The sequence below is a fragment of the Suricata suricatta genome, chromosome 8, assembly GCF_006229205.1.
Source record: "Suricata suricatta isolate VVHF042 chromosome 8, meerkat_22Aug2017_6uvM2_HiC, whole genome shotgun sequence".
Classification (NCBI taxonomy): Eukaryota; Metazoa; Chordata; class Mammalia; order Carnivora; family Herpestidae; genus Suricata; species Suricata suricatta.
This window is the reverse complement of record NC_043707.1, coordinates 30750463-30766791: the sequence shown is the minus strand read 5'-3', so window position 1 is coordinate 30766791 and position 16329 is coordinate 30750463. Positions and strand designations below refer to the sequence as shown.

At 43.7% G+C, this 16329-nt stretch overlaps 1 protein-coding gene across 1 annotated transcript; it reads right to left on the bottom strand.

The window, feature by feature from the left end:
• Positions 1 to 6179: 6179 nt before the first annotated feature.
• On the bottom strand, positions 6180 to 6997 carry LOC115300399 (cell death activator CIDE-A-like). The gene is given in 1 exon segment (XM_029950102.1): positions 6180 to 6997. A coding segment is annotated over 1 exon segment (516 nt). The 5' UTR covers positions 6881 to 6997; the 3' UTR covers positions 6180 to 6364.
• Between the last annotated feature and the right edge of the window lie 9332 nt (positions 6998 to 16329).

Here is a 16329-nt window from a genome sequence, read left to right as displayed (position 1 = left end):
CCTCGGCTCTCTGCTGCCCCCTCATGATCACTTGGAGCATCTGCAGGCACTGGTCAGGTCATCGCCGTCCCCTCATGGCCTCTGCCATGGGAAGGCCATCAAAATCCCCAGCTCTTAAAACTGAACTTAGTCCATTCAGTCTGCCATTACAGGATACCATATTAGGTGGCTTACAAACAACACACACTTATTTCTCACAGCTGCAGAGGCCAGGAAGTCCAATATCAAGGTGGTGACAGATTTGGTGTCTGATAAGAGCCCGCTTTCTGATTCACAGACAGCCATCTCGTTGTGTCCTCACATGGCAGAAAGGGTGAGAGGGCTCTCTGGGTTCTCTTTTATAAGGGGCACTAATCTCATTGAGGAGGGGTCCACCCTCATGACCCAATTGCCTCCCAAGAGGCCCTACCCACTAACACCATCACACTGGAGATTAGGCTTCAACATACGAACTTGGGGTGGAGAGGAGCCAAAATTCAGTTTATAACCTACGTTGAATCTGAATATCTGCCTTTTCAAAACTGCCTCCTACTTCACATAGGCCCAGACATCAGTGGTCATGGGAGGGGCCATTTAAAAGAACTGCAGACCCCACATTCAGTTTGTCCACTTCAACTTCTTCCTGCTCTCTCAATGGAAAGGCAGGATTCAATAACTAGACATATAGCTGGTCTGGGTCCAAAACTTGGGCCATCTATTTACTACCTGGATGAACTTGGGAAAGTAAATTCTCTGTGGACTTCAGTTCTCTTATATGAAAATCCTGACTGACCACTCCCTTTGTGCCAATCAGCATTGTATATTTTCACTCATTTATTCCTTACAAGTCTATGAAGTGGGAACTGTCACCATCCTCATCATACAGATAAAGGAATCAAGGCAAAGACACATTCAGTCACTTACCGAAGGTCATGCAGCCAGTGGATGTGAAGCTAGAGTTACAAACCGGGGAGTCTGGCAGTCAAGCCTGTGTTCTTGACTGTCAGTTATGTGCTCTCCCTGTAGGGCCACTCTGGGGATTAGCTGGGTTAATTCATGTAAGGTGCTTGGAACAAGGCCTGCCACATAGAAATTTCTCAGAAGGAAGTGAGGGAGGAAGGGAGGGAAGGAGGAAGGAAGAAGGAAGGGAGGAAGGAAACATTAGTTATTAGTGCATCAGCTTCTTCCATCACAATTCTTTCCTGCATATCCTTTCTCTCTTAAGGTTCTTTTTCCTCTCCTCCTCCAACCATAGAAAAGCTATGGGCTTGACTGGGGGCAAGATGAAAGAAAAGCCCTGTTATTTTGCAGAAACAGAGAAATCCAAAGGTGCAGAAATATAGAAAAGAAGGTTGGAGGGAGAAACACAAAGCGTGAAGAGGAGGGTCTGGTGGGAGCTCCAAGAAAGGCAAAGAAGAATTTGGGAACCACCCCTCCAGGCTCAACTTTGGCCACCTGCATCACCCCCACAGTTATGGGGTTCCATGTTCTCCTACTACCCTTGGTCTCTGCTCTTGCCCTGACCTATGGGCCTTCATGGGCATCACCTGTGGCCCAGTCCATTGGCTTCTCAGCCTCATGGCTGCTCTCCCTCTAGCCTGCCCTCCTGCCAAACCCTGCATCCCATGCAGCCACTGGTTCTTTCCCAATAGTACTGTTCACCTGTTCAAAAACACTGATGCCCCTGCGCTCTTATTAAAGCAAGATCTATGCTCCTTAGTGTCTTCAAGGTTCCTAGACCTGGGGTCTGTCTTCCCCCTTGGCTCCATCTCTCTTACCTCTCCACCCCAGGCTCTAAGAGCTCTATGCCCCCACCGCATAGACTGCTGCAATACCACCCTCTCCCTTCGGATGCTTCTTCAGCCTGCAATGCCCTTTTTACACCTTCTTCTTTAGAACTTGACTCATCCTGCAACTCCAATTTCATCACCTCCGGGAAGTCCTCTGTGATAGAACACTTTACAGTTTCTCTCATCTATGTCTCCATGTTTTAGCTTGGGCTGCCATAACAAAATATCAACCCTGGGTGGCTTAAACAGTAGACATTTATTTTCTCAGAATTCTATAGGGTGGAAGTCCAAGGCTGGGGTCCAAGTTCATGTTCCTGTGAGAGTTCTCTTCTTGGCTTGTAGACCAGCCTACTTCTTGCTGTGTGCTCAAATGACTGCCTTTGTATGTGCACACACACACACCAGGCACAGGGAAGGGGTGAGTCACAAAAAAGGAACCATTCTGGTATTTCTTCTTACAAGGGCCCACATGTAATCAGATCAGGACTCCATCATTATGACTCTTGACTCCAAATACCATGACACTGGGGGGTAAGTCTTCAATATATGAATTTTGGGGGGACACAGATGCAGTCCATAGCACTCCTTAACACTGTTGTGTATACTTCTTGTGCCACATTCACAATTTTCCCTACATACCTGTCTCCACAATTTGAGGATGTGGCTTTGTTCCCCCTCTATACTCCCACAGTGCCTAACACAGTGCCTTGTGCATCAAAGATGCTGTTAATGCTTGTTTAATTTAATTGAATCCAGACTCATTTTCACAAAGCCATCCTTCTCTGGTCCCCATGTGGGCTTGTGTCAACACGACATAATTAAATCCTTACTTGTTCTATGATTGCTTCACATATGCTTATGTCTGGTAAAAAAAAAAAAAAAAGGAAAAAAAGAAACCACAGGCCCCAAATGGAGTCACTCATGCTAACCCCATGTCAGCAAACTAAGACTTAACACTTAACATCCTTGCAGTGTTAGTCTCTCCCAGGACTGTGGCCTTTAACCAGCCATCCTGGAATTCCCTGATCAGCATTAGTGACATGTTCTGCCCCATAGACCCCTGCTCTTTCATCAAGAAGGGGGGTTGACCATGTCTGAAATAATCCACTTATTGTTAGAGACTTCCTTTTTCTGACCCCTTCTGCCTATAAAAGCTTCCATTTTATAGGAGTACCTTTTTATTTGCTAGATGGAATGCTACCCCATTCAGGAATCATTGAATAAAGCCAATATCTAATTGGCTTTTCAAATGAATTCAATTGATTTTTTTTTAATTCCTAGTCCCTATGGAAAGCACTGTTTTTCCTTTTCTTCTTCTTCTTCTTCTTCTTCTTCTTCTTCTTCTTCTTCTTCTTCTTCTTCTTCTTCTCCTTCTCCTTCTCCTTCTCCTTCTCCTTCTTAAAGAGAATTTGATTCTCTGTTCTTTTATTCTATTTCCACCATGGGGCTCAAACTCATTACCCTGAGATCAAGAGTTGCATACCCTATGGACTGAGTCAGACAGACACCCTGGAAAAGCACCATGTTCTTGAGCCAAAGAAATTGCCTCAGACTGTGCATTCCAGGGCCTCTCAAACATCTTGGATTTCTCCTTTCCTCCCATAGCTAAGCCTTTCCCTCTCTGGAAGAGAGCAAGACAAAACAAATGGCAGCAGAGCTTCTTTGTTCATCCCAGGGGCCCTGGGTTTGGGAATAAACACGGCATCCTGGTCTACCTCCTTGTCCTTCTCTGGGTCTTTCCAGCTCACTTCCAGTCATTCAAAGACACTGGGGGTTGGGCAAGTGTGATATGAGGCTGGAAGTTGGAAGGCCATTCCCTGATGATAAATTAAGACCAATGCTACTATCTCACCCTCAAAATGGGTGGAAATAATTTTCCAAGGCACCCTCTAAAACTCAGCCTTCTTACAGGCAGATTATAGTTTAGCTTTTGGAAACCAGTAAGGATCTTGGCACTTAGAACCCCAGGGATTTTACTGGATTGGGAGGACATGACAGTTGTGTTTTGTTGTTCGGGGTGGTATGACTCTGTAGAGAGCCTTTAGATTACATTCCCAGGTTGGGCAGGCCTGATCATCATCTGTGATGATACAGCAGGTCAGGGAGCTGGCGCCTTCCTAAGTCAGGCTGCCTGACAAGAGGCAGGGCTCACAAGGGAGCCAGGCAGCTAAGGAAATTTACTGCGTGTTGTATCCAGGGAAAGTGGAATTGGACCTGGGTGATAATCAGCCTGATTAGCTTGGTTGCCTCCTGGAGAGAGCCAAGGGCAGGAGGCGGTACAGGGCGGGGGCGGGAGGGACAGGTCAGCCAGCTTTAAGATGGAGGCCCAGAGGCTGGGGTTTGTTCAGGTCAAGAACAACTGGGGCTCAGAGAAGTCTATAGAGCAGCAAACCCAGAGAAAATGAGCCCAATGCTCCATTATCAGCATTAAATGAAAAAGGAGACAACAGGCCCAAAATGGAGTCACTTGTGCTAACTTCACGTCAGCAAACTGAGACTTAATATCTAACCTAATTGCAGTTTCAGTCTCTTCCAGGAATATAACCTTTAACCAGTCAATCTGGAATTGCCTGGTCAGCACCAGTGAGGTCATCTGCCTGATAGACCCCAGCCCTTCCCCCAACAGAGTGTAACCTTGCTGAAATAATCCACTTTTTACTAGAAACTTCCTTTTTTCTCCCCCCTTCTGCCTAGAAAAGCCTTCCGTTTTGTACAGCTCCTCAGAGCTTCTTTCTGCTTGCTCGATGCAGTGATGCCTGGTTCAAGCTGTTGGATAAAGCCAGTTAGATCTTTGAATCTATTCCGTTGATTTTTGTTATTTATCAGATTTAGTGGCAGGAATGGGACCTGAAGTGAACTTCTGATGGTTTGAGGATGATGAGAAACACAGGCATGTTGCCCAGGAACCCTCTGAGTTCTCTGTTTTGCTCATCATTTCTGAGGGCTGGGCTAAGTTCCTCTCAGCTCTGAGCCCCATTCTCTTTGCACTGGGCTCCTGATCTGATTGGCTTTCCAGTCAGCTCCTTGTTGGGAGCTGCTAGTAACGTAGCTGTAATTCCCTACTTTGAGTGGAAAACCTCAGCTCTTGGTTCTGTCCCCAGATTCCACATTGGGAACTGCTGGCAACAGCTGCCATATTGCCTATTCGTTTGGAATCAGTCCTCAGTCCTCATTCTTTGGAGTCTCTTCAGCCCTCCAGGAGTGCCTGCCACCTTTCCTTGGGGTTCCCAAACCAGGCTTGTACTCCCTGGGTTCCCCATCCTACCAGCCCAGCTCCCCAGCCCCGGGCTGGAGGGGCCCCCTAGGTCCCCCTGCACCACTTGACAGGGGAGAGAACCTGTACTATGAAATGGAGACGGGTGAGGGATTCCCCTACTCTGGCCCCACTCGGTCCTGGAGTCCCTTTTGCTCTATGCCCCCAGATAGGCTCAATGCCTCATATGGCCTGCTTGGCCAGTCGCCACCACTCCACAGGTCCCCTGACTTCCTGCTCAGCTACCCACCACCTCCCTCTTGCTTTCTCCATGATCACCTTGGCTACTTAGCCCCCCAGCATCCTGCCCGATGCCCTACCCGGCCTGAGCCCCTCTATGTCAAGCTAGCTGTGGGGGCCAGGGGTCCCTCACCTGCCTCTTCAAGCTCCTCCTCCCCTCCTGCCCACCCCCGTAGCCGTTCAGACCCTGGCCCCCCAGCCCCCCACCTCCCCCAGAAACAGCGGGCCCCCTGGAGCCCCCACACCCCTCACAGGGTGCCTGGGCCCTGGGGCCCTCCAGAGCCTCTCCTGATGTATAGGGCAGCCCCACCAGCCTATGGGGGGGAGGTGAACACCACCGAGGATCTTTGTAGAGTAATGGGGGGCAAGGACGGGAGGGGGCTGGTCCCCCACCCCCCTACCCCACTCCCAGCTGGTCCTTCCACTCTGAGGGTCAGACCCGTAGCTACTACTGAGCCACAGCTGGGAGAGACCTTCCTCCTTTCCCTTCCCCCTCACTGATCTTGGCCCAATCCAATCCCTTATTTTGTATTTCCTTGAGCTCCTGACCCCTACCCTAGATTTCTAACTTTGTAACTTGTTTCTGATGTGGGTCTTTAACCTGTTATAGCTTCCCTACCCTGGGCCAAAGGGCACACCCAGCCCCCCCACTGTCCTCCCATCCTGGGGGCTCTCACACAAATCTGAGGGCTAGGCTGACAGCTTGTCTTCCCTCTCCTTCCAGGAGCCCCCAGCTTGTCCTGACCTGTGCACAGGGGGTTGGGGAACAGCTCCTGGCTACCCCCCCCAACTCCCACCCCCCACTAAACCATCTGACAAAATTAATAAAAATGGTGAAAATGTGAAAAAAAATTTGGTTCCTCCTCCTATTTATTATTTAGTTTTTGTTTCCATTTAATATTTAATGGTCTCTGAAGAAAAAAAATATATATACATCTTGGCTCACAACTCTGTTTTCTGATTTAATATAAGTATAAGAATAAAAGGACTGTATGGCAGCGTGAATTAGTGGGTGCTAGCAGGTACCAGGCAGGTCGGGGCCTCCTGGGGCTCGGCAGTTCGAAGCACGCAGTTTCTAGAACCCCGTTGGCCCTGACGTCTGTTACCTCAGCAGGGCCTTGACTCCCATACACCGGATGTGGTAGGACACGGAATACATCTCATACATGGTGGCCTTCACGTTGAGGCAGCCAATGACATCCTTGGGATTCAGCTTGTACAAGTCGAAGGTGACTCTTGCTATGCCTGATTTCTTTGGCTGCTGCCAGGCTGGGACGTGGTTACCACCCGGTGTCCACCTCTGCCCTTTCTCCAAGACCATGAAATGTGTGTTGTCTCCTGAGCTCTGGAAGAACTCTTCCGTATCCACCACAGTTCCGTCTTCCTCCGGCACCAAAGTGACCAGTCCACTGGTGATGGCTAAGGCATCCAGGGTCTTGCTGAGACGCTCCTTCAGACTGTTGGCCATCACCCCTCACCGGCTGCTTCTGTCATGGTTGGAGACTCGGAAAGGGCTAGCCGAGTGCATAAGGGGCGTTAGGAGGACTTTCTTGGTCTGTGATCCCATAAACGTCAGGGGCCTGATGAGGGCTCCGGCGTAGTCGCGGGCGGTCTCCATCGCTGGGGCGCCCCTCAGCGCCCCTCAGTCTTTCCCCAGCGGCAAGTTCCACATAGGGAATTGGTGGTGGTACACACAGGGTCTTCTCTTGGGCAGGATGCAGTAGCATCTCTTGGTTACTAAATATATTAAGGTGTACATGTTTCACTATCTTTTTTGTATAAATAAAGTCTATTGATAATGGGAATCTCAGAAGCAGCAGCAAAATTGGTGGGTACTGGGGATACCTGGGGGGCTCGGTCGGTTGAGCGACCGGCTCTTGACTTTGGCTCAGGTCATGATCTCACAGTTTACGGGTTCAGGCCACGTTTCAGGCTCTGTGCTGGCAGTGTGGAGCCTGCCTGGGATTCTCCCTCCCTCTTGTCTCCCTCTCTTTCTGACCCTCCTCCGTTCTTATGCTCTGTCTCTCTCTCCAAATAAATAAATACAATAAAAATAAAAAACTTTAAAAGAATTGGTGGGCACTGGTAGAGCATTTAACAGCTGTTCAAATCCTCACCACCTCACCCAAGGACTGTTAGGATAAGTTGGTCATGGAACTAGGTTACCCACCAACCTCGAGAAAAGTCTCCGCGTCATGAGGTACACTGTAAAACACCACACAATCCCCAACCCAGTGACACATCCCTTTAGGTATTAGTCTGGCTCCAAGAGACCCAAAGGCAGAGAGACTACAGAAGTATGCAGATTATAGGAGAAATATGTCTCTGCCGGTGCGCCTGGGGGCGGGGCTCTGGCCCGCTGGACTGAGTGGAGGCCAGTCCTGTGGTTACTGACCGGAGTGTCCTTGTTCCTGAGATATGGGCAAGGAAGTACTTGGCAGTCTACCCCCAGATGCTTCCCAAGAACCTGACTGAGGGGTGGGGGAGGGGGAGAGAGGGAGGGCAGGAAAAGGGGCAGCGTGAATCTGGGCAAAGGGTCTCTGGGAACTTCTTGTGCGGTTCTTGCCACTGTTCTGTAAGTTTGAGATTAACTGTATAAATAAAGAGTTACCACAAATTACAACAAAAAAGTAAATAAGTAAATAAGGGCACCTGGGTGTCTCAGTCAGTTAAGCGTCTGACTTTGGCTCAGGTCATGATCTCGTGGTTCATGGGTTCAAGCCCGTGTCTGGCTCTGTGCTGACAGATTAGAGCCTGGAGCCTGTTTCAAATTCTGTCTCCCTCTCTCTCTTTGCCCCTCCCCCGCTGGTGCTCTGTCTGTCTTTCTCTCTCAAAAATAAATAAACATTAAAAAAATTATAAGTAAATAAGTAAGTAAGTAATCCCAAAATTCCAAAGATGAGCACATCACCTTTGGCACACCTGCTTGGTTTTTTTTTTTTTTTTGCCCAAAAACCATGTTCTGAAAGCTATAAATATCTACATAAATGTCAAAGTCTTACAAAAGTTAACCTAGAATTATAATGACTATTATGGGGAATGTTCCAGTTAGGCAAAATCATTCAAGAAGTGCACTTGAAAGCAAGGATTCCCAAGTTCAACAAACAGAATGGGCTACCTATTTTTATTTTTTATTTTATTATTTAAAAATTTTTTAATGTTTATTTATTTTTGAGAAAGAGAGAGACAGAGAGACAGAGCAGGAGTAGGGGAGGGGCAGACAGAGAGGGAGGCACAGAATCTGAATCAGGCTCCAGGCTCTAAGCTGTCAGCAGAGCCGGATGTGGGGCTCAAACCCACAATCCGTGAGATCATGATCTGAGCTGAAGTCGGATGCTTAACAAACTGAGCCACCTAGGTGTCCAGAAATATCTATTTTAATTGACACACAGAAGCTTCCAAAAGCTTTCAGGATTCCAAAAATGCTTTATTTAAACAATTCATTGCAAAAGCTAATGAAAAATTAAAACACAAGGATACCTAAAACAATAGCTGATGAAACTAATGTGCTCCTTTATCCTCATTTCCCCAAGTACTCACAAATATACGAGCCCTCGATTCTGAACCACCTTCCCACTCTGAAAAGACTATCTACCAGTTACCTTATAAAATAACACCACTGAAATTGCAGAAGGCCCTCAAGTATCTTTCTCTTCCTGGTCAAAGACCAAACTAATGGCCACAGTTATAGAATGTCCTAAACGCAGAGAAGATCCCCAAAAGTTTTCTGAAAAATTCATTCATAATCAAGGCCTATGACCCCAGGCTGCCAGATCTTTTCTGCTTGTGCACCTGCTGTGGGACCTAGCGAAGCCCAAAAATGGATGCAAGGAAGGAGGATGGCCTAGCCCTGAGGATGGTATCCAAGAGCATTAACCTTCAACATGGCCAACTCATGAGGCAAAAGTTAAAGCCCATGTGGAAGATCTCTTCCTACAGCATTTCAGATTCCTTACAATAAATGAGGTCACCCAACCTGCTTTAGCTCCTGTTTTTTTGTAAACTGATTATCTTCTGAGATTAGCAGATTGATAAAAAAGGCAGAAAATAGAACAGAATATAACCAGTATGACTAAACCTGTGACCCTACGTGAGCAATTGGAAGAGACTTTGGAACAGGATTGCAAGCAAATATCTGCCAACTTTTGGCCGTACAGCTGCAACAGCTCAAAGTCCAGGCAGCTAAACTAACTCCTGTCTGCTCACCTCACACCCACCCAGGGGTCCACTATCAAAGCAATGGCTCAGGGGTCAATATTTCATTTGTAAGCAACTGGGACACTGGAAAAAAAAATGTGTCCTCAAAGACCTTATGCAAATTTTTCAACATCAACTTGACTCCCGTATCTCTGTGGTCAGAAGCTGATAATGAGAACCTGATAGGAAGTTCTTTTTAGACCTTCTCACCTATGCAAATAAAACTGTGTACCCAGAGGGAAAGAAAAACCTTCTGAAAACCTTGTAAAAGGATTTATGGGTGGATCGACCCAATTTCTTGAGGAATTAAAATCAACTGTCCCTTAACTTACAATTCTTTATAAAACTAAAGTGATGCCAGAAACAATTGAAAATCCACTTATTCTTTTTCCAATTCCCAAACCTCTTCAGTTTATCTCAAAAGTATTTTGTATTTTATATTGTGAAACTTTTTTTTCTATGTTTTATTTATTTTTGATACAGAGAGAGACAGAGCATGAGCAGGGGAGGGTCAGAGAGAGAAGGAGACACAGAACCGGCATCAGGCTCCAGGCTCTGACCTGTCAGCACAGAGCCCAACGCGGGGCTTGAACCCACGAACGTGAGATCTGACCTGAGCTGAAGCTGGAGGCTTAACCGACTGAGCCACCCAGGCGCCCCATATTGTGAAACTTCTGCCGTTAGGAAACAAAAAAGTTCTTAGGGAAACTAGCATTCATTCTCTGTGTCTTTCAAAAGTAAATATTCTACTTGATTCCTCACAGGAACACTAACTGTAAGATAACAAATTCCTGGAAGAAACTCTTATTTGAAAAGGTGGAGAGAGGGGTACTTTAAAACTTAGGCAAATGAAAAATCATATGTCTTCTCCATAAATATTAATAAAAAGCTTTAGCCATTTAAGAAGCTAACCTTAAATTATTCCATCAGCCAGGAGCATAATTTATATCCAACCCCCTTTATGACTACCTTCATTCGTGGCTACAATTTTATTTATTTATTTTTTAAATTTTTAATGTTTTATTTATTTTTGATACAGAGAGAGACAGAGCATGAGAGGGGGAAGGGCAGAGAGAGAAGGAGACACAGAACTGGAAGCAGGCTCCAGGCTCTGAGCCAGCGGGACTCGAACCCACAAACGTGAGATCTGACCTGAGCCGAAGTCGGAGGCTTAACCGACGAAGCCACCCAGGCACCCCTCGAGGCTACAATTTTAAATTGAAGCTATAAGTTTTCTGTACCCACCTGCGTGTTTGCATGTAACTAATATATACATACTGTCTATATGTGGCATTTGCTACCTCTGGATGGTATTACTAAAACTAATTTATAAAAGAGCTCTATTTAATTGGCCTGAAGAGAACTGATCACTTGTATGGATTAAGAATTCCTAAATCTCTCAGAAATATAATTGAAATTAACCCAAATGCTTTTCAAGTTTATGTGATCTGAAATAATATTTGGTAGATAAAAGGTAGTTCAAGTTTGTTGGAGTAATTAAAATAGGTGTATCTTCAGAACTACAACATTAAACATAACGCAGATGTACAACTTTATTTGACTTTGGTTTTTCAGTCAAATAAGTTCACACTATCTCATTTACAAAATTTTCCAGGAAGAAAAATAGCTTGGGATGATGGCTGACTTCATGTCATGCCTTGTGAAATTTTGTGGGTAATTTAAATGTCATTATTGAGAACAAGTGAATTAAACAGATGCAAGTGAAATAAAAGGTTTTAGGTAAACTTTTTAATTAAAAAAATTTTTTTTTGGTTTTTAGAGAGTGCCAGCAGGGCAGAGAGGGAAAGAAAGAGAGAGAGAGAGAGAGAGAGAGAGAGAGAGAGAGAGAGAGAGAATCCCAAGCAGGCTTCACACTCAGTGCAAAGCCTGACTCCAGGCTCAATCTCATGACCTGAACTGAAATCAAAAGATTGGATACTCAACCTATTGAGCCACGCAGGCTCCTCTAGGTGAACTTTGTTTTTTAATTAATTAACTTATTTATTGAGAAAGAGAGCAAGCGAGCTGGGGAGGGGTAGAGAGAGAAGGAGATAGAGAGAATGCCAAGCTGTCTCTGCGATGTCAGCACATGAGGGACTCAGTCTAACCAGCTGTGAGATCATGACCTGAGCCGACATCAAAAGCTGGTCACTTAACTGACTGAGCCGCCCAGGCACCCTGCCCCTGGGGTGAATTTTTTAAGCAGTTTCTCCAAATCTTTTTGATAACCTAAAACTTTAAAATTTTGCTAAGTTAAATTAAGTGATGGATTGTCATTAAATACCTGGATCGTTTCTAAATAAGATTAGATGCTGAAACATTAATTACTGAACACAGATTTATCCACTTTGGGCTTCTTTTTATAGAAAACTAAAGGTTATTTGTGTTTATTAGCAAATATGTTTTGTGACACACTGGAGATTTTTATTATGAGAAAGCGTTACACTTTTGGAAATTATAAAAAAGTATTTATAAGTCTACCTATCCACAGAATGCTAGTGTAAGAGACAGTCCACAATTGTTTACTTCTTAATTTTCACTAGAAATTATGGTTTTTAAATGTTAAGAATTCTCACATATATAATTATAGCAACTAGAAATAATAAGGGAAAAATCTCCAGATGCAAGCAAAGTAGGGTGTGTGTTTTCAATAAGAAAAGGTATGAGGGATGGAGATGCATTTTTATTGAGGGAAAAGGAAATTATCTTGTCCTAAAGTGAGGCTGGTTGTTTCAGAATGGGAAAGAGGAAGAACAGGATAAAAATCTGAATATAAAAAAAGAAAATCATAGAAAGTTTCTGGAAAACAAATCTTGGAAAAGGAATTTTATGCATGTTCAAGATGATTAGAATTGGGATAGATTTATTTCAGTAAAAAATGATGAGTTTTAATATTGAAAGTACACTGGTGCAAAATAAGAATTGGTTTCTTGTTTGTTTTTTTTTAAACAAAGTTGTCTTGGACTTTTGGTCTGTATTTAGTAATAGATTATGAAATGTCTTTACCTTTTAAGTAATCTGCACAGAAACCAAAATCTTTGTGTCTATTACCAAAACAATTTACTGTGCTTCGTGTTACCTTTATCACGGTATCTTTGATTACTTAAGAAAACAGTCTTCTCTATTAAAAGAGCTAAGTTTTTTTTTAAACAACTATTAAATTGTATTTGGCTATAGTCTTCAATTGTCACTATGGTTAAATAGGTAAGTAAGTTCACAGTGACCCATGATCCTATTTGACCAAGTGTTTTCATTCTTTAATTAAAAAAAAAAATTTTTAATGTTTATTCATTTTCGAGAGAGACAGAGACACAGAGAGAGACAGAGACAGAGAACGTGCATGAGCGGAGAAGAGGCAGAGAGAGAGGGAGACACAGAATCTGAAGCAGGTTCCAGGCTCTGAGGTGACAGCACAGAACCCAATGCAGGGCTCGAACTCATGAATCACAAGATCATTTCCTTAGCTGAAGACAGATGCTTAACCAACTGAGCCATCCGGGTGCCCTTTGACCAAGTGTTTTTAAACATTTTGGTATTTTTGACAAACTCTACAAAATCAAATTCTAAATGAAATAGTTTTGACCTCATGAACTTTGGGACTTTTTTATTTGAGAGAGAGAGCAAGAGTGCAAGTGGGGGAGGGGTGAGAGAGAGAGAAGAGAGAAGAGAGAGAGACCCTCAAGCAGGCTCCACATTCAGCAAGAAACCAGACACAAGGGTTGATCCCATGACCTTAGGATCATGACCTGAGCAGAAATCAAGAATTAGACGCTCACATAACTGAGCCGCCCAGGCACCCCAACTTTGGGATTTTTAAGAGGGGTCCTGGAACATCTCTAAACATTTGTTTTCCCTCCTTATAGAAAGAGATGTTAAACTAGTAAGATGTATGTGGTATGTTAAATTACATGGGAACCATTGTCAAATAAGTAACACTAAGCCTTTCTTATGTTGAAGATATGTACATGAAATTCCTAAAGTCTGATATGTCCTGGTATAATGTTATCATCATAATTCTAGTTATCATTTTAAAATGTTGGGTGCCACAAAAATAACCAAATTTCCTTGTCAATTCTGCTATAAAGAACTCTCATCAGATCTTTAATAATAGGCATTTTTTGTCTGTTGTCATTTACACATGGTTGTCAAAACATGGCTATTGTTTTACTAAGGTGCTTTCGCAATCATGTTCCTCCCAAAGTGCGTCATCAATCAAGAAGATTCATAGAGAGGACTTTGGCAAGAACAGGATTATGATAACTTTAAGATCATAAAAATGAATTGGATAAGAATTTCTATAACTACTGGAAAAATTGGATTCAAGCAGAACAGGGATTAATATATAGAACTGAATGAACTAAGGAGGATGGTTATAATTCTTTATGAGCTTTTGTTTGAAACATTGCTGGGTCTTTAATGTTTTGTTTTCCAAGATTTAAGAAACCTTCTCTTATGCTATGTGACCTACAGCAATTTGGTAAAGTATACCCTTATGACAAACATGAAATATTTACTTTCTTTCCCTGCCCAATTCCTTCAGAATTTAGAAACCCTTGAATATTCCTTTCATGGCAATATAATTGGTTATGTGCATAAGTTCAATAAGAACGTGTTCTTCTTGAAACAGGACACAACTGGAAACAATGGCTATATTACCAAGGCTTTGACTGAAATGTTATTGGAGAGATGTGTGTATAGACTCAGAAATGACCAGACAGCTTTCTGGAACTGCTTAGGGAGTTCAGCCTAGTACGTTGCTTATAAGGTTCCCAGCAGCCTTACCAGGTGGGTAAGGAAAGTCACTCCCTGGAAGGCCCACAAAGATCTCAGGATAGTTAGGCGGACCTCAAGCAGAGAGGAGTTCACCGAAAATATAGTCCTGTAGACTATAGTACAGTCTTTGGTTTAGCTTCCTGGCCTCAGAGGCTTTTAAGAGTTCAATCTGAGATTTTTTATGAAAATTTCCAGTGAAGCAGACTTAAAAAAAGAGTTTATATGGTCAATCATGGTCCTTATTACACTTATGTAAATAAATAATCAGGCCAAGTTTCATGCAAACAGACTAGATTTAATGTGATTATCTGTGGTTAAAAAAAAAAGAATGGGCTAATTGTAGAAAGAAAGAGTGCGCTTGCACCTTTAGAGAGTTTAGATTTTCATCTTGTTAATTGAAGTTCTGTGGGGTACCTGTAGAGTGGACTCGATCCTGAATTCTTCTAGTTCTCAAACATCTATCTAGCTACGACTCTCCAAGCTAACATTTACGATTTTCTCTCACCCTTCTGACTTGAGACCAGTTAAAAGGAAGGCTGTCCTTTAATCTCCTTGCAAGAGGCTATACAACGTTCTACTCACTGCCCAGATGGCAACCGGACTTCAGGGACCCAAACCTTGTGTACACGTCTCACAGCCAAGGAAGGGTCCACCAGACTCCTGGTCCCGTGCAGACACTGGTGACTCTCCGCATCAAATGACTCGGAAGAGAAGCAGCTGACATTGATTGGACCCCTTCCATCAAAGATGCCAGATCAAGACTTCTTACTTTAACTAAACATAAAACCCTCTCTTCTTTTCTTTCTTTCCTTTACCCTTCCTTGGCCTAGAGAGATTAGCAGTAATTATTAAATTATAACTCAGACAAATAAGATTTGTTAGTTAGCCTTTTGCTCTTGATTTTTAAGGTTATTCACTATAAGCAGAGACCACAGTTTCTATGGTACAGAATTGTTGGAATTTATCAAGTTTCTTTGTAATTTAGTGCATGGTCAATGTCTGTGGATGCCTCATGTGTGCTCTCAAAGTATGGCTAGTTTCTGTTTCTTGGGCATAAAGATACTCTCAAATGTATTAATATGTATAATGAATTGTCATTAGATCATGTTTAGCAATATTTTTTTCAGCTATTCTATGTCAGGACTGGGCTGATGATAGATATTTCCTTAGAACCTTTTTTTTTTTAAACATTTATTTATTTTTGAGAGACAGAGTGTGAGCAGGGGAGGGGCAGAGAGAGAGGGAGACACAGAATCGGAAGCAGGCTCCAGGCTCTGAGCCATCAGCCCAGAGCCGGATGTGAGGCTCGAACTCACAAACTGTGAGATCACGACCTGAGCTGAAGTCGGCCAATTAACTGACTGAGCCACCCAGGTGCCCCGATATTTCCTTAGGAGAAAGAAATGAAAGGGGGTTGAGATCTTTAAAACCAAAAAGACTTTATGGTAGAAAACATTATAAAATAAAAGCTTGGTTGGTGTTAGCATATTATATTAGCATACTCGTAAAAATGGTCAATTACCTGGAAAAACGTAACAATTCTCCATGTGTATAGATTTAATATAGTTTAAAGCACATAAATCACAAACTGGTAGAATTATGAAAAGGAATGGACAAATTCCTAGCCTTAGTGAGATATTTACAAAGCATGTGTTGGTGATTAGAGTCTTGGACAGAAAAAAATATTACATTAAAAATATAGAGGAATTCCTTTCGGCCAGAACCGCCATCTTCCAGTAATTCGCCAAAATGACCAACACAAAGGGAAGGAGGAGGAGAGGGACTCGCTACACGTTCTCTAGGCCTTTTAGGAAACATGGAGTCGTTCCTTTGGCAACATCGATGCGAATCTACAAGAAAGGTGATGTTGTGGACATCCAGGGAATGGGCACTGCTCAGAAAGGGATGTCCCACAAGTGTTACCACGGCGAGGCCGGAGAGTGTGCCTCGTCACCCGGCACGCTGCGGGCACCGTTGTGAACACGCAAGTCAAGGGAAAGATTCTGGCTACGAGAATTAACGTACAGATGGAGCATATTAAGCGCTCAGAGAGCCGAGATAGCTTCCTGAAGCGCGAGGGGAAATGACCAGAAGAAG